Source organism: Grammomys surdaster, unplaced genomic scaffold, assembly GCF_004785775.1.
Source record: "Grammomys surdaster isolate TR1022 unplaced genomic scaffold, NIH_TR_1.0 126051, whole genome shotgun sequence".
NCBI lineage: Eukaryota > Metazoa > Chordata > Mammalia > Rodentia > Muridae > Grammomys > Grammomys surdaster.
In genome coordinates this window covers 5,798,884-5,824,075 of record NW_021620862.1, presented here as the reverse complement: position 1 = coordinate 5,824,075, position 25,192 = coordinate 5,798,884, and the positions used below count along the sequence as shown (strand labels likewise).

The window sequence follows — 25,192 nt, the reverse complement described above, 5'->3', positions numbered from 1 at the left end:
AGGGGGGTAGATCAGCCTGATCGAAACACTGGCCTTAAGTATGATGACAGGTGTAGCCACCATCCATGGCCCATTCACCTCTCCATCATAGTCCCTCGCAGGGGCGTCACTTCCTTGGTCCATGCCTCCTGATGACAAAGAGCCCTCCGAGGGAGAGGGCATGGGCTGTCGCTTCGTGTTGTAGCTTCCTCCGGAGAATTCCCTCTTTAGTGCACTGCCATTCTGGGCTGATGACCCTATAGGACAACGGTTGGGAAGAACTACATATTTAGAAGAGCCACACCTCTATAAAGTATACAGGCTGCTAAGAAGACAGAAGTCCCGTGCTGAAGGGTGTTTCTGTCATCCTCTGGCTATGGGACTGCTGGTGTTCAGACAGTAGTTCCCAGGCCACGTGATGCCCTTAGAATCCTCCTAGTGCCACCTGCCATGCCTTGGGCATCTTTACCAGGGTGCCCTCAGCATCTGTCATACTATAGACATACTATAGGGCTTTCTTCTAACAAATGGGGCCTCTCTGCCTACCCAGACCTCACAGAGGCTCGTAAGACATTAGGAGGCTGCATTCTCAGCAGCAGTCAGCCATCCCCAGGCAAATGTGACCTTTCAGAAACTCTCATAGAAAACAAAGAACACAAGGAAGCACTCTTACTTCCCAGCTTAAGAGCAACACTTTGGGGGTTACTTTGAGGGCACACTCAAAGGCTTTGACCAAAGAGCTGGGACATAGAGCAAGGGGAGCAGTGGTACTGACAACAAGAGAAGAACCCTTAGAAACTTGACCAGTACTGTTAGTGTTCCTTCAAAAGTGTTCCATGTTTCTCACTGTTTTAGACTTTGCTTAAGAAAAGTTTTAATTTTATTAAGTTTCACAATTATTCAAGAACACTAAGTTATAGACTGTTTCAACGTTTTATTGATCTTGTTAAATGCCTTTTACATTAAGAATCCAACAAAAATGTCACCAGACAATTGCATGTCCAGCTATTGACCACCGACTGTGTTAGTGTTCAGAACGGCACTGCAGAAGCACAGCTGGCAGATTGTTCTCCATGGCACCAAGGTCTCTTCCCTCCCTAAGCCCCTCACAGCCGTCACGCTCCCTGACTCCTTCCAGAGACTACCAGTACTGCTTGTAAACTGGTGTTCTAAGAAATACAGCACCTAGGTCCTTGCTAGGGGGGTTGGCCTGATGCTGCTTGTATTCTAACACTAACACTGGGCCCCCAAGACTAGCTGCCCCAGAAAAGTGAGAGTCTGCACTTAGATGCTAAGTGATCCTGCCCCCAAGTTATTTCTGATTGGTAAATAAAGATGCCAGCAATGTTATGAAAAAGCCCAAACCTTTCTGACTCTCAGAAGCCATGTGAGATAGTAAGTAAAATGCATGCTGTGGTGTCTGTCTCCTCTCTTCCCTCCTTCTCTTCCCCACCTCCTCCAACCTTGTCAGAGTTCTGTTACATGGGCCAGACTGGACACTTGCCATTCTCTTGCTTCAGGCCTGTGCTGCCACACCCAGCTTTTCTGCTTGCTATTTTGTGTTTCTAAGTTATGGGGTAGGTGGTTATGCTGTCACGTAACAATGAATATAAGCACAACTGAGCCTAATGATACCTGGAAACAAAGAAGGTATAGAAACCAGTGTTTTCTGAATAAATGGCAACAAAATATCAAGGAAATCCAAGAATATAGGGTAGTGACTATGTTTTCTGACTGAAGGACTTCGAAAGAGGAAAATGGATATAGTATATTTAAGCTTCTTGGCCATCAGTGGTTTGGGAGTAAAGGCATTGCTGAGGTCTCTGGTGTCAAATGTATAGACAGTGTCTGCTGCTGGACACTCACTGATAGCAGTCTGTAGCCACTATCTGATGAACTCTTGAGTGCACACATTCCCACACTCAGGCACGCTGTGATGGGCATGTATGGTCCATCAGGTAGATATAGTTCCCCACCATCTCTACCAGGCAGTTGTTCCCAGGCAGGTAGCTGAACTGTCCCGAGGGATACCTTTTCTTTGTGGTTTCACCTCCTCCTCAGCTCTCCTCTTCCTTCCCCACCATGAGCATCTGGCAAAGCTCCTCCCCACCTGGCCACTTACGTGCAGACAGGCCACTGCTGGCACTCATGGAGCGGCCTGGCTCAGGGCGGGACTTGGTGATGGAGGGAATGCTGACGGAGCCACTGAATACTGTCCGGCTTTCCTGAGGCCGTGGGTTCTAAAACACAAAAGAGAGGCATAGTCTTCAGCCAGAAACACAAAGGTTTTGTGCAGGCATTTGCCTTTCACTCTGCTTCTCAAGACCTCTTGAACAGAGTGATACAGGGCATGAGAGTCCCAGTCTTTCTCACCAGCAGGACTTTGAAGCCCTGAGATAACATGAATCTTATCCCTGTCAAGGAGTACTTACCCCAATAAGCAGTTTTTGGTTGTGAAATGTTATATGGTTAGCTGTAAGTGGAGTGCGGAATTACATGGACATTTGCAGATAACAGAAACTGCTTTGACTACAGATGAGATTATTTACTTAAGAAACCTGACTCAGCCTATTTGGGGGAGAGTCAATTAAAATTATTTTCTTGACAAAAATTTCTTTCTAACACCATGTGTCATGTTCATAAATCTTACTAGCTCTGGAACATGAAATCTCATGTTGCACATCATAGCTCAGTAACAGTTGTCCCAGGAAGCATGAGTCTGGGACCTGCTCAGTGCTTTCAGACTAGAAGGAAGGGTGCTGGGGCTGACCCAAACCCAGAGACTGCAGACATTTGAATCTATTTTCTAAACCTTAGAGTGGGCAGACCACACAGGTCACATTACTACGTTTTTTTTTTTATCATTTACAGCACTTTATTCTTGTGTGGACACAGTCCCACCTCCTTTCTGCAACTATTTTCTGAGGCAAAGGGGGTTGGGAGTAGAGGTGGGGTAGGAAGTCAAACAGCACATAGGTGCCTGCACTATGGAGGCCCTCCTGCCCTGAGCTAATGATTTACATGGCCTGTCTGTGAGCATTCGTATCACTAACCTCCTTTTAAATTACATCAGAATTCTTCTAGAAGTGATGGGCATGCATTACACAAGATGTTGAGAAAATACAAAGAAACAGTTATTAAAAAGTAGTCCAAACTTCAACTCTATGACTTTCCTGAAGAATGCATTTGTTAAGAAAAGCAAGTCTGATGGAGCTAGCACGTGGTACTCTTTTGAGAGGAGCTGACCTGAGGATCTGTTTTGTTTGTAGTTTCCTTTAAAAAAATTGTGTGTGTGTGTGTGTGTGTGTGTGTGTGTGTGTACGTGTGTGTGTACATATCATGCCACTACATATGTGAAGGTCGGAGGACAACACTGTGGAGTTGTTGCTCTCCTTCCACTATGTGAGTCCTGGGTTTTGAACTCAGATCGCCAGGCTTGGCAGCAGGCTCCTTTACCCTCGCCATCTCACTTCTGCTTTGTTCCTACATTCAGCAGATACCATGGCAGTCAAGACCAATAAGATTAATCAAAATGGACTGGAAAATATATTAACCAGCCACAAGTTTCCTCAGCATTAATTAGTTCATTAAACAAGCTTTTTCCTCATTGTTATACAGGTGGTCAACGTTCTGGGGTTCAAACCCAGGTTGTAGGTTTGATGGCAAGCATTTTTCCCAACTGAGCCATGACACAGTCCCCAGTTCTTATAACTCTTTACTAAGGTAACCCAGATGCTAATACTTATCAAAGGAAAGCTGCCTCCGCTACAGAAAGGGAAAGAGCAAATAATTTAAACAGGATGTATGAAAAGAGGCAGAAACAACAAAGGCAAAAAGGAAATCTAGTAGTGTGGTTCATAATTTTTTGGCTGTTAAGAAGGTCTAGAACTGAACAGTCAATTACTATGTGACTGCAAAACCCCATGAAGGGGTGATGACTCTGGGTATGTCTGCACACTGGGCTTTCCCAAACACCTACAATCCTAAGAGAAGCAATCAGCATTGTTATTTTGGTTCCTAGACCAGATCTGCAAAGTCCATGCAATTCTGTGCAGTATTTGTTTAAAAATATTTTGCCTTATTTTATCTAAGAAAATTAAAAAAAATTAAAGCCAAGACAGTCAAAGGCAGCATTTTAGCATTTGCACACACAGAAGCAAGCTTCTGATGTACAGCAATATGTGTGTGCAAGCATGGCCAAGAGGGGCTCCTTGGAGACAGGAACTGCCAGTCAATTTGCACTTCAAGGCTAAGATGGGCTGCCCACCCCTTCTACAAGATAAGCCTACTCTACTTTGGAAGCTTGGGTAAGCTTCCAAAATATGCTAGTAACTACAACTGAAAGCTAAACAACTAAAGTAATGATAAACAGAAAAATGTTTTATATAAAAAGCTTATCATTTAGTCAAATGATATAAACTCCATTAGAATATAACAAGAAACCCAGGATTTGGACTTTTTAGTTAAAACTATGCTTAAGGTAGGGCAAATTCCCACTGACTGGGACCATTCAACTCAAGCTATGGTAAGTAGTTTCTCTCACAAGCAGGTCCTGACTGACTTGGAGTCCTTGGAATCCACTTCCAGTTCCCAAGCAAACTAAGGTAATTCTGTCAAGTAAGGTATTCAGATGGTATTGTTACTTACTTTATCAAAGTAAGTTGATAATAAGAACAAAAATAATCTTTTAACCCCTCGAATTTTCTTACTGGAAAATTACTATGTTACAAAATTTAAAAGTCAATGTTACTAATTTACTAACCTGGGGCATCATAGAAAATAAGTTTGCATGGTATAACCCAAATACTTTAATATTCATAAAACTAACTTCCCTTAACGTGCATATACACAGACACTACTTGGAAAGGCAGACAGTGTAACAGCAGCTTCAGCGCACGGCCCATGCTGACAGAGGCATGGACCGAATGGAAGGGCAGCAGCACGAGCCTCTTCAGAGTGGAGCAGCTTCTTTGCTGTCCTTGCTGACTTTTCTTATCTTGTGTCTTGGCTGCAATTAAATCCACAACAGCAACTCAAAGATTTGTAAAAGCTGACTTTCATGTTTGACTTTTCCTGGTCCTTGTCACTGTTTACAGCATTACTTTGGAGGCTGATGGCAGGACTATGGATGAGCTCTACACAGACCATAATCTTATCATCGAGAAAGCGTTTCTCTGAACTCAAGTGGCTATAGGGTAAAGAGCAGCTAAAAAAGAAAAACCACAGAAATTCAGGGAGCCCTTTTTCTGTGTTTTAACAAAGACCCAGTTTGGGCTGTTTATGGTTGGTTGGTTTTGTTTTAACATGGTATCCAGAATGGAAAATACCATAATGGGAAAACTCTATCCATCAAAGATCACCCTCTATACCCAGTTCAAAATCAATACAGAAATCCTTTATTCCTCCATATTTCCCTCAAAAGAAGGAACAAGATAGACTGACAAAGAGGAGGATAAACAGAAGTCAAAAAGTAGTTGAAGCTGGCAGCTGAGGAGGAAAGGGTAACCATTCCCCAAAGGCGCCACCTCAGTGGTTAGAAAATGCACACACAGTTAGTCAAGATTAGCTCAACTCAGCTGTTCATACCCTCAGAGTCACAGAGTGTGGTGTACCAGGGGCAGAGCGCAGGGATGGGGGGTACCCAGGGTTTATGGAGTCAGGAGAGAGAAACTGTTCAGCAGAATTGACAGTCATGTGATAGATGTGCTCAAAGTTGCTCGGAGAGGAGATCAGGCTGGAGTGGTGATGAGGGGGTGGATGAGGGAAACCCGGCTATCAAAACAACAGAAAGAAAAAACGGCATAAGGTGATTCTGATGGATCAGGGTGAGTGACACCAGACAACATGCACACAGAGAACAAGGCAGATCTCGGCACTAGTCCAAGTGAAATTCTTTCAGGCCTTGGAGCATTAAATTCTGTAATCAGTTACTCAAAATAGCAGATTTTCCAAAGATCATCTTGTGATAACACCATTCCCATTTTACCAGAATTCAGTAAGTGGCAGCCGGTTTCTCAAGGGCCAAGCAACTCTCTTCAGGATTTTCCTAAGTGATTCAACAAAAGCATTGCAAAAATCTGTCTGAAACACCAAAACACCAAACAGAAGCAGCAAGAGCCAAAGAAAGGACGAGGGAACTCCAGACCACTTCCAAATACAAAGTACAAACATGCACCCTCAGACTTTATGGCCATTTCTAAGTTCTGAATTTATGATATGTCCTTTCCTTATAACAAAGATGGTGAGAACTGGAGGCTATACTATTCTTGGTTTATCAGTAAGCAGCTCAAAGAACAAGCATGTTTTCCACAAGGGAAAATTTTGCTTTGAATGTTCAAATATGTTCTTTAAAAGGAAAATAATAATGAAGTTACAGAAAAAAGTCTAAAGAGAAGGCTTCATATCACCTAATAAATGCTTCTGAGTGAACACTTGGGTGTTGCCACTGAGTGGCCAGCTATTTCCTATAGTGGAGATTTTTTAAAGTTCAGTTCTTGAAGAACAGCTGTTTTCAGAGCACACCATCCCTCAAGACTTATCTAAGCCTAAAAGAAAGCCTTCTATATACGACAGTTCATTTATTTTAGAAATGTGAATAAAATCACTATTTTCTAAGGTGTCTGTCTGCCTGCCTGCCTGCCTGCCTGCCTAACCTACCTACCTACCTACCTACCTACCTACCTACCTATCTTTGAGTTTAAGAAAGAAAATTACCTTTTTGGAGGGGAAGGTGCTAAGGGTGTCATGAACTGAGCCCAGGCCCTCCATGCATATACTAACAAGTTAACACTGTTAACTTGTTACTGGGCTACACTCCCCAGTTCAAGAAGCAAATTTACTTCTTAAAGAGGTTATTGAGTTCAGTATGTTGTGGCCGTTAACAACTTTAGAAACAGGTGAAATGTACTGTGTTAGAAATATGGTGAAAACATTACAGTGATAAGTTACTCTTGCATTAGGTTGGAGAAAAATGGTCCTGTATTTCTAGCAACCACTTAACAACAACAAAAGCCACAGGTAATAAGTGGTAAGTCTTCAAGAACACTAATTCAGTATCTCTCCTAAGACTCACAGAGTTTTACACTGATTGCCTATCTTCTCTCCACTCACTAAGATGGAAATGGCAGGTTCACATCTGATACACGAGGTAAGAAAGGGACTCTTCCAAACTTTCCCGCCCCTTCCATATTTAAGATAGAAGCAGCGTTACTTCAGGATATATGGCATAAATGAAGCAGTTGTATTTCTAAGGAGATTTTTTTAAGGCTTTCTAAGCTCTTTAAGTATTTCACAGGAACATGATATTGACTTAATTAAGATGAGGCATAACACCATCCAGGGTCCATGTTCTTTGCAGACACCAACACAGCTGTGGGACTTGAAAGTTCTTATACATGTTGCCAGATCAATCTAATTCACCTGTTTTTGGAGGGAGGATGGATAATTCATAATTCCATTTGACTGGAAAGGACATACAGAGTTGAGATTACATTAAAACACAAGCCCTCGTTACATGTCAGCACTCCTACAGACACGCACAGCACTGTGCTGTTTCCCAGCATCTACTCCTAGAGAAGCACGGGCCTGGGTACAAGGTACGGGCTCCAGAAGCATGTGTCAGGGGATTAAATGATGCCTTTAGAGAACTAGTCTGGTCATAGATCCTTTGGATGTGAAGTGAGAAAAGTCATGTGAAAATAACAGGAAACAAAAGGCAATCTGGACACAGGAGAGCTCTGCTCCCTGTGGCTGCAGATGGAGGAGCAGTTCATAAACCCACAACCCTTCTTCCTGAAAATACAACAGTGTTTATCTTACACAATAATTAAACGTGAAAGAATAAAAGGCACATTTAAAACTGACTGCACTGGTATGAAGAAGGACTAATCTGGGGTTGTGGGGTTAACAACATCAGGTGACAACTAATACCCCAAACTAAGCAGTCTAGTTAGAATCAGCAGTCAGCATGGAGGGTCATATAGAATCAGCAGTCAGCATGGAGGGTCATATAGAATCAGCAGTCAGCATGGAGGGTCATATAGACGGAAGCAGATGGTGGATGAATGACAGATATCATCTGAAATTGTTTTGCTTAATAATAAAAATCTTTTTTTGCAACAATAACAGACCCACAAATTTCTGGTGAGTATGGTGACAGATACCTGAGGCACCTAGAAGGCTGAGGCAGGAAGAAGACAGGCTCAAATTTGAGGCTAGCCTAGGCTACACAGTGAATCTGAGGCCAGCCAGGGCCAGCTAACAAAATCCTCTATCTCAAAACTAACAAAAGATGTAAGCGTAAGAGACTGAAGGGAGAGAGTTTACTTAGGCTGGTGCAATGGCACAGGCCTCTGTTTCTGGAGGCAGAGCCAGTTGGATCTCTATGAGTCTGAAGCCAGCTTAGTCTTCATAGAGAGTTCCAGGCCAGACATGGCCAGACTGTAAGACCCTGACTCAAAAAATAAGAACAAAAACAAAAATAAAAAGATTAAACAAAAAAAAGTAAACCTGAGGGGGTACTTTAAAGTTTCTTACAATATGAAACTGCTGATTTCGAGTCCAAGGTCCACACCCCATTGTGTGTGAAGGTTGGGAAGACCTTCAGAACAGAAACAATTCACCTGCTGGGCCCCAAGCCGAACAATACTCCTGAGATTATACTACCTTAAGGGGAAATACTGCAATATAAGGGTACAACAAAATTTGTACAAGCATTTTCTATAATTCCTTTTACATATTTAAAAATATGATTTTAATTTAAAAAGTTACTATCTATCAAAACCTTGCTACTGTTGAACTTAGTTTGATTTAGCTGGCATGCTATTCAACAACATATTTTTATGTCTAAAGTTGGTTCTCTCTCCATTCCTCAATACTCTACACTCATGAGAAAACTACCAAAACTTGTTAAAACAGTGCTCCACACTTGGTCTCTCACACCCTATGAAGACAGTCACATTTACCTGTTTATTATACTTCAAAAAGTTCTCTATACTAAAGCATTTTGTGCCTGGCTTATAACTTCCACTTAGAAAAACAAAATAGCAAGAACAGCAACGGCAGAGGCTTGACCTCAGGCCTGCACTGTGTGCACTGTCCAGGTGACGACAGGGCAGTGGAGGACTCTGGAGCACTGTTAGTGTGGGAAATGGAGACACCTGTGCTCTCCCTAGTGCGCTCTCCCTCTAGGTACAAGTTGGAAAGCAGAACAGCGTACAAACCAGCAACACGAACAGCAGATCCGAGTTGAACACGCTTGACTTTGAGCTGCTTGCTTGGCTTCGCTGTGATCTAGTTGGTGCATACTTTACATTTATCCAGCACAGCTAATAAATCCCATAGCCGACAGATCCCAAAGGAACAATCTGAATGTGAGTAATGTGACTAATTTGAACTCAACAAAGGAATATTGTTGTGGCCACCTCTCCCCCCGAAATGAGAAAAGAGTAAGAAAGCACAACCATGTGACTGGGATATTTACAACTAAATACTCTGACTGAGATGAATGTAGACTTATTTTTCTTTCCAGGAAATGAATAAAAACCCCTTTATAGCCTAACTTTGACAATACAATTCTGATTACACAGCACACTTTATCCCTTCTCTCTCCTTTCTCCTACTGTTTTGTTGCTAAGGAAATTTAGACAGATGTCCTTAGGAGAGATTAGGTCAGTATTCACAGCTGTCTCCAAAACTGCCAGAAGAGAACAATGATTCTGAAACCCCTTTGCCCAGTTGAGCAGCTATCCGTATTGATCCAAGGGTCACTCTGGATTTTAGCCATCTGCTAGAAGTGTATGACACTGACACACCAGGAATAGACAGCTTGGAGAATTACCCAGTTCTACTAGTAATTTTAACCTAGCATAATGGGTCTGTGGATACAATCTTCATGTTAAAATACATCAGTCTTCCTGTGCAGTACTTCTTTTTACATATCATTAACCAGGAAACATGATTGGATTTGAGCAAAGGAACAGACTGAATTTCACAGTTAGCTGAGAGGTGTGACTATGAAGGATGAAGCCGTGTGGACTTCTGAGGAGAAAACACCCAAGGATCTACATTCAACTGAGTGAAACCTTAACCTTCTGGGAACTGCATCTGGCATTCGTCACAGAACCTTTCAGGTACGGCTGTTTTGTTTGTTTGTTTGTTTGTTTGTTGTTTTTTTGTTGTTTTTTTTTTCACCAACAGTAGCAAACTTAGCAAAATGGAAAACTTTCTGGGTTAAGAATTTTGGTCAGATTTCTGAACTCTAATTTCGTCCATCAGATGTCACCATGCATCTTAGACATCCTGTGTCATGTTGAAAGAACACGTCCTCGCTAGGTAGCGCGTTTTATGAAGCAGTGCATGTATGTGAGCCTATGTGTCCATACTTCCCCTGACAGCTGACACTGACTCCTCACGCCGTTCATATTCACACCACTCTTCACGCCTCTTACCATGGGCAGGTCTTTTAGGATCTGTATTCCATCTCCAGGACCCATGTGTGCTATGTGGTTAAAATTAGTTGGGTTAGAAATGAATTTATTTCTCATTTCTGGATCTCGTAGCATCTCCCTGCAAGGTAGAATGCCTGTTTAGACAGTATTTCCACATTTAATCAATATAACTTTAAAAAATTAGGCATACTTTGTTTATAAAAATAAAGATATAATTAGAATAATAATATATTAATAGTTCAACTCCTTAGACTACTTTGTTTTTTAAATTTTAAGTAAGAAGATGTTGAGATTTAGGATTTATTGGTTTGTGTAATTTGTTCAGTGCTGGGGACCAAAGTCGGGGACATATACATGTAACAAGTGCTTATTGCTCAGCTACAGCCCTTGGATGAAAGATCTCCTGCTCTACTTTGCAGATAACTTAAAAAAGTTATATGTGTATCTTTTATAATAGATAATGTTTTAGAAATATTTTTTTAAAAAAGATTTATTTACTTATTTCATATATTCAGACACACCAGAAGAGGGGGCATCAGATCTCATTATACATGGCTGTGAGCCACCATGTGGGAATTGAACTCAGGACCACTGGAAGAGCAGTCAGTGCTCTTAACTGCTGAGCCATCCCTCCAGCCCTAGAAATGTTTTTAAATATAGCTACATCTGCTTGCTCATGGAGAATAAAGTTAATCTGAATGTCTTTGTTTCTCTCTTTTTACTTTTTATTTTTATTTTTTTGAAAGAATCTTAATGTATAGCTCAGGGCATGCTAGCCTCAAACTCAAGGTAATCCTCCTGCCTTAGCCTCTTGAGTGTTAAGATTATAGGCATGAGCCACCATGCTTGGCTTCTGTACTTCATAAGCATATATAAGTTTGCTATCTACACAGATGATTTATATTACAGAGTTACATGTGCCATAAATTACAGCTGTCCTATATACACCCAGAAATGAGTGAAAATATGGTACTCTATTCTCATAACTTTGAGGGGTGCCACTCATTACTAGGGGATCCCTCTGTAATTGGGAGATATAGATTCCTGGGACTTACTCATGCTTGGCAAATACTCTGCCAATAAGCTACTCTGACTCTACAAATTTTGACCACAGCTGAGTGACAAATTTTCAGAGACTCTTTCTTCTAAATTGATTCTAGACTGCTCTCTGGGTGACAGCAGCATGGATGGACACTGGGCACAAGTTAACTGCATACCTCCTCTGTTGCATCCTCTCTTCTTCTGGGACTCGGAAGGAGTAACGCCGTTTGTTGTTGATATTTCTAACCATTTGCTTCCGACTATTATCTGATGTTTCAGGAACTACAAGTTCATCCCCTTCTGTGAGAAAGAATATAATAATATTGTTTAGATTGTTAAAGTTCTTCCTACCCATTAATCTCTGTGGTGTTGCAATCAATTGTACAGTATGCACAACTGTGATAGTTAAAGAATTATGTACTAAAAATCAGAAAGCAAGCAATAATTTTCAGTGGAATATGCAAAAAGATACATGCTGAAATTAGCATAGCTTACAAACACAGCCTCACTTTTGATTGTAAGTATAAGGTGCTACACTTTTGCTGGAGGAAACTATAGCTGTCTTGGTGTCATGGTACTAACCAGCCACTTTACCCGCACTATCTTCACACTGCCTCTTTGTCCTGTAACGAGTAGTTTGGTGGTTCTAGTCCTCTCAAGGAGAAGCGTGCCCTTTAAACTGCTGAGTCGTCTTACTCCCCGAGAAACATCCCACTTTCCACCGATTATTTTCTTCCACCTTCACTTTCCTGGATTCCTGTTCTAAGTCCTTACTCTGGGGACTCACTCCTGTGACCTTCTTAACCTTCTCCTAGATTGTCTTCAGTATTTCAGAGATGCTGTGGAATGGCTGGAGATGGGGTCCTGAAGTCTCCAACTGGGACTCTGGACAAGTGTTCCTAATGTAGGCCTAATGACTAGGTCTACGGTATCACAGGCGCAGCAGACACACCTGGCCATCACTGTTCTCCTTGCCTGGGTGTTCCTCAGTAAAACAACATGTGTCAGAGTCAGACATTCTACCTATATAGTCATACAGGCGTAAAGAGATTGTTTACAGCTCGTCTTTACTGTCTTGTCAGGGTTTGACAGAAATATCACACATTGCAGAGTGAGAGTGCCTGATACAAATATGGGCTGAGGCACTACCTAAATGCCTTGGACTGTTGTAAGATTTCTATTGAAATGATCCTATTAATATATTTCCTTACCTGCCATCTTATTTTTGAAATATATCAATCTAATGGTCTCCAAACCTAAAAGATTTAATGATCCTTCAGTGTTTAAAGGTCGGACCTAAAATAATAAAAACAAAATTAATATTCCAGTAAAACTTTTAAAAATTTAATCATAAATGTTTTAGTCTATTAAGAAAATACTATTAAGAGCTTTCACCTACCTATGTCAAAATATAGCTCTTTCTGAAAGTCTCAAGTTAGTAATTTATCATATAATTTAAACAAACTAGCTTATGACAATAATGTTTTAAAGGAACTCTATCATGGACAAATAAAATCAAGTAGAAATAAATAAACCTTAAAACTCACCCTTTAAAAGCCACCAAAAATGTGACCAAAAAAATTAAATCAGGAAAGAACACATCTGGTTTATAAATTCTTATCACTAAACAGCATAGGCCCACACATGTGGAGAAGAAAGTGCTGATAGAAAAGGGACCATTGATAAAACAGTGATGCAGGAACCAGTCATACAAAACAACACAACCAGATCCCCACCTCACACCTACATTACAAGTTAGTTCTGAGAGGATCACAGCCACACGGGCAGCAAGCAAAAGTCTATTATGCGCAGAATACTGCACACAGCCACATGGAGGAGTCAGAAACAGAAACTTGGAAGAAAATAAAGGTTGTATCTTTATGGTCTTCAAGTTGAAAAGTTTTTAAGAACAGAAAAAGGAAACACCTAAACAACAAGAATAACATCTTATTTTTAGGAAAGCTAATAATTCTGTTGAGGAGACTATTCCATGAGCATGACCAGACATCACAGAGATGGCAAAGATTCATTCTGTGTGTTAGTAACGCAGGATCCACAAAAGAAGTTCAATAAGCTGGGAAGAAAAAAATTGGCAAATTCAACAACAAAATGAGCAAACATGACCAGGCATTGCCTGTGTGGTAGTCTGAATGTAGCTGGCCCCCATAGGCCAGTAGGAAGTGGCTCTATTAGGAGGTACAGCCTTGTTGGAGGAGGTGTGGCCTGACTGGACGAAGTGTGTCACTTTGGAGGTGGGCTTTCAGATCTCCTAGTGCTCAAGCTCCACCCAGTGTGGGAGAGTCTACTGTTAGCTGCTGAGGAAGATGTCTCCTCCTGGATGCCTACAAAGAGATGTAGAACTCTTGGATTCTCCAGCACCAAGTCTGCCTGCCTGCTGCCACACTTCCTGCTATGATGATATGATAATGGACTGATAACGCCTCTGAAACTCGAAGGCAGCTCCAATGAAATGTTTTCCTTTATAAGAGTTGCCTTGGTCATGGTCTCTTCACAGCAACAAAACCCTAACTAAGACAGCCTGGAAGACAAAGTATAAAATGTGATAAACACAGTTAACCGGGACATGCACGCATACTTCAGTGATGAACCAATTTACTCTAATTTATAAAATGATATGCTAGGGAAGATGTGGGTCAGAAAGAACCTGTAGATGATGTGGATGTGACTGTCATTTGTAGTAATGGTTTGGAAAAGAACATGGCACTATTGCATAAGGTTCCATAGCTGCAGTCCCCATGCCTCAGCAATGCCACTGTGAGGCTGATGGGGTAAAGACATTCCCCCACACCTTCATCAGGACCTATACAGAAGTGGTGACAATAGCAAAGAATTAGAAGTAATGCTGTCAACTGGATAATGGATAAACACTACTCATTTAAAAGATGGTTTTATAGTAGTGAAAAAAATCAATGAACTGGATGTATATATAACAACATGTATGCATCTTTAAAATGCAATAAATGAGCAAAGACAGCAAGGAAAAAAGTGGTAATTTCAACAGTTTAACAAATTGCAAAACCAAGGAAAATGGAATACCACTTTTTTAGTAATAGTTAAATTTTCTAAGTGGTCTCTCCTAAGGCAAGCAGCAGGATGATGAGCACACCATCTGGGACAGCACTGTTCTGTGAAGAGCCTGGGACAAAGACAGTGCATGTGGATGCCGGGATACTGGGGCGCTGGTCTCAGGAAGGAGCAGAGCTCACAAGCTACTCTCTTTACAGGACATACACTGGCATACTGCAAAGGTTATATGACAAAAATGAAATAAAGAACTATGGCCAGCCCAAATTACCAAATTTGAGAACTGTTTTTTTTTTGTTGCTTTATATAAAGTAGCAATTTTTATGAATTTATACTACTAGTATGGCTTAAACTTGGGGCATGATTTTAACTATCTTGGCTGTCTTGTTTCACTTGTTTCTCTAACCTAACTCTCAATTAATGGCATACACACCATATACACCAAATACATCTATATAAAATGGTCATTACTTTTCATTTCTACAAACAGCAATTCTGTACTTGTAAAATATTTATTATGGATTAGAAGTGTTAATGGAAAATATGTTTTATTAGGAATATGAAAAATCACTATTCTTAAATCATTAAGACACCTAAACAGTTTTGTTTCACATTTCTAGCCCATAAAATCAAGGGGTCAATCACTGGCTGTTGGGTTTGTATAGTATACTTCCTCTAAGCTCCTTCACCTAAAAGTAGAAGACGCGACATTGACATTCTAGTTGTCATATATGTTCTACCTGCTCATCATTAGCCATCAGATTTCTTATGGAAGAATTTCAATGCAACACATATATTATGGTACTGAGCTACCTATCATAAACTAACCAGCTTAGAGTTAAGCTGTTCTCAGAAAGACAAATACCGCAGGTTTTGTCTCCTATGCAGTTCTTAGGTTTTATATAGATACATAAAATCACTTATGGATATATGATGCAAAAATAGAAGCACTATTGTTTTAGGGAAACAAAGGGGAAGGGGAGTGCAGGAGACACAGGGTCCTCGTGCTCATAGATAGACACGGGGGGAACCAGGAATGTTAAACACACAGGGTTGTCTCTTCAAAGGGAGAGATATATAACCTGATTTTGCCAAGGCTGGAAGCAGAGGTGACTAATAGTTTGGTCACATTTACAGAATCTGTAGGACTGAGACAACATCAGACTTCCCCCTGCCCCCAAGACCCTTAAGATGTCACATGTAGTCAATCTATACAGCCATCTGTATGAAAGATGTCACATGTACTTTACAAAAAGATGTCATTATAGTCATGCCTTAAGCTTTACTGTGCACATAGGACTGAGTTAATTGTCACCAGGAAGCTTTTTCCAAACTGTGCTGGGCTTGAATGTTCCTGAAATAAACCACCCAGCACCAGCCTCTTGAAGTCTGAACCAGAGTAGTTACTGAGTCACACTGACCCAGACTCCCTCTTGCCTCAGCAGACTGACACTGCTGGCCTTGGTGACTGCAGATACCCTCACAAGAGGGAGTGGGTAGAAAAAGGAAGTTGTTCAGGGGTAGTAAGCCTATGTATAATATATACTCATGAAAATGTTGTTATGTAACATACTACTAGGTACAATGAATTTTTCCAAGGAAAAACTTAAAAAGTAACCATCTGGCCCACAGTTTAGTGTTCCATTACCTTTTTGAGAGGAAGAGTCTGTATCCATTCCATAGAGTTTACATCAAAGACATCAACTGCATTTTCACTATAAACGGAGAGATACGGTGCATTGTAACCTGGGGGAAGGAAAGAAGGAAGAAAGGCATAGACTGCTGATTATTGTGAACTAGTAAACCCCAAATACTCTGAAAGATCTATCCTAAGCAACTATAAAGTGGAGTTTTTCAAAACCCCACAGTTATTATATAAGAATAATGTTAAAAATATTTTGAAGTACACAACACATAAATCATAAAGAAAGAACTGATATCCTACAGCTTAACTGATAAAGCTCAGCATAGGAGTCAATTAACACACCTCATCCAACAAGAAAGCCCTTCGCACTTCAAAGCGTTGGGCTTTTAAAGCAGTTAAACTCTTGACAGTGAAACAAACACACTGTGTAGAAATGTTCACCTAAGTGTTCTATTCCAGAATGGAAAAGCAGATGATGACACGTGTATCTAGAGACATGTGTGCTACAGACGTGTCACCTACAGCTGCATGACAAGTATGCTCACTCCATACTTGTGGAAGAAATGGTGACACAAGCCAAGAGTACGTGATTCACTTGAACGATGGATACCAACAGATTACTCACAGAATGAGTTAGACAATTTCATTCTTTACTTCACATTAGGATGCTCAGGGTCATCTGACTCATTATGTAACTGATAAAAATGTTCATTTCAGAAGAAAGCAAACACTGTAAATAGTTAAATCTGAGTGGTAGGTTTAGAGGGTTTGGCTGTTCTTTGATTACAGATTTCCTGGCTTTTTTGTTATAAGCCTCACTGTGCTGGTCCATGTTCTCTCACTTGGCTTTACCTGGATGGCCGCACCCCTCATGCCTTCATTGTATCGTTCCTACTGCAGGGGAGAGGAACAATACCCTCCTCCTGCTCTGGTAGTGCTTTACTAGAACTCTGAATTCCACCCTCTGACCCTCCAGTGGCTCTTCCCTCCCAGCACTCAAACAGGCTCAAGAGATCTCCATTACAAACAGAGCACTGTGGATCAGATTCTGCTGAAGGCACCTGTAACATGGCATCCTACTGTTCTGTCAGGAGTCTTCCCCATGCTGTGAGGGCAGACTGCATTGCATCTATTTCACTCACAACTTCATCTCATATAGTAAAATAATATGTATTGATTATTATCATTCTGTGATAAAGTATTAAAAGATATAGTGATATTTTAATATTTACAGAAAATGTGAAGTAAGAAAATTTAAATCTATGTATAAAACTTATGGTGGTTTGAATATATTTAGAAGAAGTGGTGCCACTATTTGGAGGTGTGGCCTTGTTGGAGTAGGTGTGTCACTGTGGGCGTGGGCTTTAAGACCCTGAAAGCCAGTCTTCTAGTGGCCTTCAGATGAAAATGTAGAACTCTCAGCTCCTCCTGCACCATGCTTGCCTGGACTCTGACATGCTCCTGTCTTGATACTTGACTGAACCTCTGAACCTGTAAGCCAGCCCCAGTTAAATGCTGTCCATTACAATAGTTGCCTTGGTCATGGTGTCTGTTTACAGCAGTAAAACCCTAACTAAAGCAAACCTATAAAATATAAAACTGAGTAACAATTCTAATAAAGGCTACATTCTACCTTCTGAGAATTCATTTAGTAACTTCCCCAGCACAAATCTTACATGCTACTGCTACTTAAGGACACTCACTCACTGTACTTGGGGTGACAATAAAGAGAAAAATTTGAGATTATTTCAGAATACAACAACATGGAGATTTAAAAAAAAATGTATCCCAGTAGGTTTTCCACAGAAGGATTAGTTTTACTTACAAGCATTTAATACTGAGCCTGTTTGTCTAGGTTTTACAATATATGATTATTTTACATAAGTAACATAATTAGTACTTGCGGAAGACCTTAAGAATGATTGAAAAAACAAGCTGTTAGTAAAAGTGATTAAATTATATTTAAAGTAAATGGAAAGGCAAAAAGGGAAGAAGGCAGACAACAAGAGAGAGAATCTTACAACAGGAGGAAGGATTTGCTGGCCACATCAGTTCCTGCTGTCTAGATCTTCGGCCCTGGCAGTCCGTGTATATCCCAATGCTGTTAAAACACAGCAAATACTCTTTGTTGGAGATCTCAACTGCACAGATAGCATCCATTGGTTGGTGTGTAATGAATGACAGTGTGTGGTCATTTGAATGGAGCATATTGCATGGACTTCCTTCGCCATTCAGGGGGTATCTGAGAAATCCTGACTGGAATCCCACACAGAGATGTTCACTGAAGATGGCCATCCACTGGACATTACATGGGACTTGAATCTCCTTAAACTTCCTGTGCCTGGTCTTGCTTTGGAAGAGTTCATAGCAGAGGACCTGTCTTTTCATGGCCACACACAGGCAGGACAGAGCTCCATGGCGCACTTTCCCAGCAGCTATGGTTTGGCAACCTTTAGTCTCGGCCAGTTTATAAAAATCCGTCTCTCGTCCATCCAAAGCTGACATAGGAAAAAGTCGGACATGCCGATTTCTGCCTGAGATCACAGCAACGAGCTGGTCACTAGGAATTAGTTCAATCTGATGAATTTTCTTATTATCACCAACTCTAATAATCTCTACAGGAAGAAACAACAAAATTAAATGAATGCATCCAATCAAACCCCAAAGCATATAACCCAACCCATATTAAAGACACATACATACAAAAGTAATAAAGGCCAGAAATCACAGAGAGAAAAAGGAAGATAATTAAACCCATTATCAGATCAGTTAGCCCACTGATATTAGGTTCAGCACTGAGATCTATTGTCAGTCAAGACAAGAAATCCCCGTATAAAGTATACTTATGCTTCACAAAGTTTGTTTTTTTGGTACTAAAATCTAGTAATTTCACTATGAAGTTCCTATTTTTAAAATCTAAGTAACAGTGCAACTCATGCTTCTCTTTAGGTATTTCTTTTTAAGTTTTATTTTATGTCTATGGATGTTTTGTGTACATGTGTCTGTGAATCACTTGCATGCCTATGTCCATAGAAGCCAGAACAAAGCAGCAGATCCCCTGGAACATAAGTTCAAATGGTATGAGTTACCATGTGGGTGCTGGGAACTGAACCCCTGGGTCCTCTACAAGAACAGCCAGCTCTTAACAGCTGAGTCATCTCTCTAGCACCACCTCTTCGGATTTCTTTTTTGTGTGTATGTGTGGCTACGTATGCACGCACAAGTATGTAGCCACCAGAAATTAGCCTAGGGTGTTCGTTCTTAGGAGCTGTCTGCCTTGAGGTTTTTTGTTTGTTTGTTTGTTTGTTAAATTTCAATTTTAACTTGTGGATGTGTGTGGGTGCATGTTATAGCATGGGTCTGCTGGTCGGAGGACAATGCCCGTGGAGTCACTTTTCTTCTTCCACCTTTATGTGGGCCCAGGGGTCAAGCTTAGGTTACCAGGCTTGCTTGGCACCTTCATGTGCTGGGTTATCTTGCTCACTCCCATTCTGTTACTAAGTCAGGCTCTCTCTTTGGGACCAGGGGCTTGATAATTAGGTTAGGGTGGCTGGCCAGTGCTAACAAGTCTGTACATCTGTCTCTGCCTTCCCAGTGCTGTGATCACAAGGACACACATGGCCAGCTTTTTATGTGGATTCTGGGAATCAAATGATTACAGGGCAAGTACTTCACTAACTGACAAATCTTCCTAACCTTCTCATGGTATTGCTATGAATAACAAACTCATCAAGTTTAAATGAATTGCTTTCTCAAGATCTAACCTGATATAAAGACAGAGCTTAAGATGTTATGTTTATGAATAGCAAACTCAATTGGTTTTGCTTTATTTCACTCAGCACTTAATTTCCCCCTAGGGAGCTAAAAACCTACTGTACTGAACCAGGGGGATTTCAGCCCTGACCTCTTAAAGCACTACTGAGAATGGAGAGTACTTTGTAGTTCTCTTTTATGTGCCGTCTTTCGACACAGTGGAACTGCTCAATCAATTGACGGGAGGGATAACACACGACAGAGGCTTTGGAACTTAAAAGGGATAATAGAATTGAACAAATCTTTTGGTTTAAAGCTGGGTGACCTTTAAGACCACAACTCAGGAGAAGAAACAGACAGATCTGTGAGTTTAGCCAGCCTGGTATACGGGGTGAGTTCTAGGACAACCAGAGTTATAGAGTGAAACCCTGTCTCAAAAGAGCAAAAACTAAAGAAAACCAGAAATCTTTTGATTTAAAAAATCCTGCTCTTAAACTCTAGGTTCAGGAGTTTTCTAATAATTTAAGGTTACTCTGGAATAACTGGGTTTTCTCTTACCATCTTTGGTGACATGCACAACAAATAATCCTTCTTCATTTCCCAAAGCTATCCGTTCATGATCTATTTAAGACACAAACATAAAACATTTTCATCAGATAAAAGTAATGTAAAGATTCCAGGGCTGGTGAGATGGCTCAGCGGTTGAGAGCACTGACTGCTCTTCTGGAGGTCATGAGTTCAAATCCCCAGTAACCACCTGGTGGCTCACAATCATCCGTAATGAGATTTGATGCCCTCTTATGGGGTGTCTGAAGACAGCTATAGTGTACTTACATATAAAACATAAATAAAATACATAAATACATACATAAATTACATAAATAAAAACCTTTGGGCCAGAGTGAACAGGGCCAAAGCGAGAGGGAGAAGGGAAGGGGGAAAAAAGATTCTAGAATAAACCAGATAATGAGAACATTTGGTGCAATAGTGAAGATAAATTAACAATATCAAAATATTTCCTCTCAGATTACAGTGGCAAATATCTCATACCTTCTAAATTAGAACTAACAATTAAAAATCTGCTTTAGTACCTATCAAAAGAAGTAAATGCTTATTCAATAACAATAAAATTAAAAACCTAGTTTGTTAGTATTGCAGACAGCATCCACTCTAGAAACACTGTGAAAGGCATCTGACTCCCACTCACTAGACTTCCATTGTTTACTAGAAAGCAGGGAAGTGGGCCATGCACTTCAGAGCAGAGCAGAAGGGAAACATCCACCCTTGGGAGCTGCTGTTTGCTGGTGGCAGGCTGAGCACACTATGCTTTCCAACTCCTCAGTTACACATTATAAAAGAAGCCTGCACTCTAGGAATTAACTTGTTCCAATCACCAAAGCAGAAAAAGATGAGCAGCTTGACTTTTAGCACCAGTGCATTTTAGGAAGCCGATGCACTCCACTCATGTAAGTGCTAACCCACCAGCCCGACACAGACCTCTGCACATTATCCCAGACACTGGGGACCCCTACGTGAAAGCTGGTGCCAGCTCAAACATAGATCAGCAAACAGTATGACAATCTGAGTAGTGATTATAGAGTCCTACCTATGATGGCAGCGGCCTGCGCTGTTTTAATGAGGGGTAGGGTGCTGTCGTACGCCTCCTTGGGAACATACACTGAGCGGTCTCTGAACTTGTTTTTCTTCAGGATCTTGTGGAGTTCACTCAGCACTCCCACCCACTTATTCCTCTCATTCTCGCTGTCTGCAAGCATCAGGATGGAGCATTTGTTACTAGGTGCTGAGAGCTGGGAAGCTGTGACCTAAAACGATTTAATAGTTACAATGTTAGGAAACAGACATCTTTTATGCTAGCTTCAGGATTATGCTCATTTGCTTAGCATTCGTCAGTAAAATGAGCACTTATTAAATTATCACTTTAGCTCACTTTAGTTACACTGAATGAAAGTGTCTCATGGTAACACTACAATTCAAACAGCAGGAGGTGATACAAGTTGAAATGTTACTATCATTTCATGCTCTGTGTTACATAATGCCATAAAATACCATAGAAATGCACAGACACTAATTTAATAACTGACAAAATTATCAAGTACCAGAAAGAAAGTACTTTACAAGTACTAACTCATTTAACCCTCGTAGCAGCTTCATGAGACAACAAGCATGATTATAATCTAAGTGGATCTATGAGAATCCATGATAAAGGGAAAGTAAGTAAGCTCTCAAGGGCATAGAGCTACAGCATGTCTCAATGCTCTGAAGTACTACATCAGACTGTTCAAAGTCTTAGTGCTTCCTGACAACCTTTCATGTTATCATTAAAGAAGACTAGATCACTAGAAACAGTATGCAAATAAAGTTTACAAGTCAATCAGAGCACTTTAAAGCTATTATCTATTATTTATATAATATACACATATATTACATATATGTATAGAGACCCTTTATATACATACACATGCTTTAAACATGAGTGACAATACAATTCTACTGTTAATTAGTTACAGGTAAGTGAACCTTTACAGGCTCCCTTGATAGCTAGGGGAGAATAAACAGTGGTCATCTGGAAAGTAAGAGACTAGGTTTAATCTTTGATCTTCCTTGGATTTAAGATTCATAGACAAATAGGAAGTAGGACAGTTCTAACAACAGAATTGTTTTACAAATTTATACTGTTTAATTCACCAAGATGGGCGTTAGCAATTATTTGTATGCAGTTATGAGAGAGGGAGGACGTGAAGAGGACTGATACAGCCAGGCAGCACCAAAGCTGCAGATACAAGAGAAAGGTTCTTCTGCACACTCCTGCCCCAGAGAAGCTGGATACAGCACAGGAGGAGCAGCCAGCACCACACAACAGTGACAAACGAATGCTGTTCATGTTTTGGAATATTTGTTACAAAGAAGTAGACAACTGATAAACAATTTTTACAATAAGAATTTTACAGAGACCAACCTTTTTTTTTAAATTTGAAAAACTGCATGTGGTAATATTTATTTGAAGGTTAACTAGGACTCAAAAATATTACAGAACATGAAGAATACTTTAGAAACATGTTGGTGTATTCTACAAGTCTTAGCACAGCTCTGTCTTCATGTGAATACTGGATGGCATGGGAATATAAATGAGCACTAGGTCTTGTTCTAGTAACTTTATGATTTACACAGAGCAGTTAAAAACAAATAATTAGGTGCTGGAGAGTCGGCTCGCTGGATAAAGCACATGCTGCACAAACCTGAGGGTCAGGTAAAAGCTAGGTAGGCTTGTCTGATGTCCCAGAGCTCCAGAGGTAGAGCCAGTGATGGCTGCTGGGGCAAGCTGGCTACCTAAACTACACAGCTGTGAGCAGCAGGTTCAGTGAGACTCCATCTCAGTAACCAACGTGGAGAGCAATCAAGGAAGATACCTGATGCCACCATCTGGCCTTCACATACATGTTCACACAAACACATGAACACAAACCCCATGTATATAACTGCTCAAGTCATTCATAGACTTACTCTAAATATACAGGGAATATCTTTTCGACTTGCATGAATAACATCAGAAGCCAAGACTGAACTCACAGAAAATTCTTCATCTCTGAAATAAAAGTTAAGCATTTAAGATTACATGTTGCTGTGTGTGTATGGTTTTGCTTATATACCCAAATAACATATATGAAGCAATCCTCAAAGTTTAACTGTATAAATATACAAGCTCAATTTAAACCAAACCAAACCAAACCAAACCAAACCAAACCAAACCAAAAAAACCAAAACACAAGACTCCCCTACATAATGGCTAGCAGTACTCAAGGTAATTCATCAGGAGTGACCTGGCAGTGGTACATTATACTAGACATGACAGCTGATTCACTAAGGCCCACAAGACCAGGAAGCACACAGCCAGAAGAGGCTTTTACCCAGGAGTCCCCAGTAGACTCTCTTGCTTGCCATAGTAAATTTCATGTGTGCTGTGCCTTCCAACCTAAGACAGTGATTTATTCCTTTGTCCTGTGATGCTGTCGGCAGCGCCACCCCCACTCCCTTTGCCTTAGAAGTCCTGACTCTGTCTGACATTAGTCGTAACAAAGCATTTTGCTGCTGTCCATGTTATCCTTAATCGTTTGGGCTGAGGAGCTGCTCTTTGCTAGCTCCCCACTTTTCATTCTGTCCATTAGCAGGTCTGCCAAGCCCCTTCCTGACACTCCCTTCGTAGTTCACTGCTTCAGACACCACTAGGCAGAGCTGGAGTGTGCACTGAGCAAAGGCTACGTCTGAATAGGAGGCATGTGGGACCCATCAATCAGGAGCAGAGCCGGAAGCTGTAGGAGAGAATGCTCCCCCACCCCCAGGGCAGTGCCTGAAGTTCCAGGAAAAGGAGGAAGACGGTGGTGAGGGGCACACAGAAAGTCTGGACAATAGCGCTAGGGAAACACAGACTCTTGAGTGTTTTCTGCTTTAGTGTGTTGTCTAGGAGCCGGTGTGGGTTAGCCCTTCACTTGCACTCAGTCACTACAGTTTCAGACGATGACTTGAACAGCGCATAGTTAGGACTCTTTTACTATGTAACTGGTCTTTTAGACTCCAACTTTGACGTATAGTTCCACATACTCAATACATAAACCAACTTACCCTAGAACCATCCCTAACTTCCTACTTTCTAGTATGTACCTGTAGTGCTAAATCTGAAAACTGACACAAAATTATTTTACTAAAACACTGTAATCTAAAAGAAAGACCATAAACCTTGAGCCTTACACTACTGTGACACATCTGTCTTCATTCCTCAGGCTTACCTCATGTCAATCACTTGACTAATGACAGAGCTGGGCTGCGACGTTTTTCCCTCGGCGATATCATAAAGAAAGAGTTTGAAGTCACAGACCACAGCCAGTGCTCTCTGCCACCCTTTTTTCACTCCCGCCGGCTTAGGGATCTTAGTTCAGTTTCAGTCAGACAAACAAACAGACAAAACTCAAATGAAAATGAGGTGACAACTGAAGGCTATGCACGCCTGTCCTGGGTCTGCTCTTTAGTTGACAAGGCAGCAAGTGTGACACAGGGCCAAGAGTAAGGGAAAAGTGCGAACACTGCAGCTCCTGGTGGCTTCTGCAGGCTCTGAACTGACAAGTCACTAGGTGCAGGTTAGCATGGCTTTTTAGGGGAAAGTGTAACAGGCAAATGTGGTTGTAATATGAAGCTGACACTCAGGTGACACTGCACCACGTTACCCAGGCTGGACTGACACTCAGGTGACACTGCACCTTGTTACCCA

At 41.0% G+C, this 25,192-nt stretch overlaps 1 protein-coding gene across 2 annotated transcripts in view; it reads right to left on the bottom strand.

Moving 5' to 3' along the window:
• Window positions 1–25,192, bottom strand: part of Cdc42bpa (CDC42 binding protein kinase alpha) — a 214,350-nt gene that overhangs the window by 3,764 nt on the left and 185,394 nt on the right. For both annotated transcript variants that reach the window (XM_028755205.1, XM_028755206.1), the window contains 11 exons: window positions 24,714–24,853; window positions 23,434–23,515; window positions 21,518–21,734; window positions 20,470–20,532; window positions 18,180–18,773; window positions 16,162–16,259; window positions 12,680–12,764; window positions 11,645–11,768; window positions 10,428–10,545; window positions 2,102–2,219; window positions 79–236 (listed from right to left, as the gene is read on the bottom strand). In XM_028755205.1, coding sequence (XP_028611038.1) covers window positions 79–236; window positions 2,102–2,219; window positions 10,428–10,545; window positions 11,645–11,768; window positions 12,680–12,764; window positions 16,162–16,259; window positions 18,180–18,773; window positions 20,470–20,532; window positions 21,518–21,734; window positions 23,434–23,515; window positions 24,714–24,853 — 1,797 coding nt within the window. The remainder of the gene's footprint in view (window positions 1–78; window positions 237–2,101; window positions 2,220–10,427; window positions 10,546–11,644; window positions 11,769–12,679; window positions 12,765–16,161; window positions 16,260–18,179; window positions 18,774–20,469; window positions 20,533–21,517; window positions 21,735–23,433; window positions 23,516–24,713; window positions 24,854–25,192) is intronic.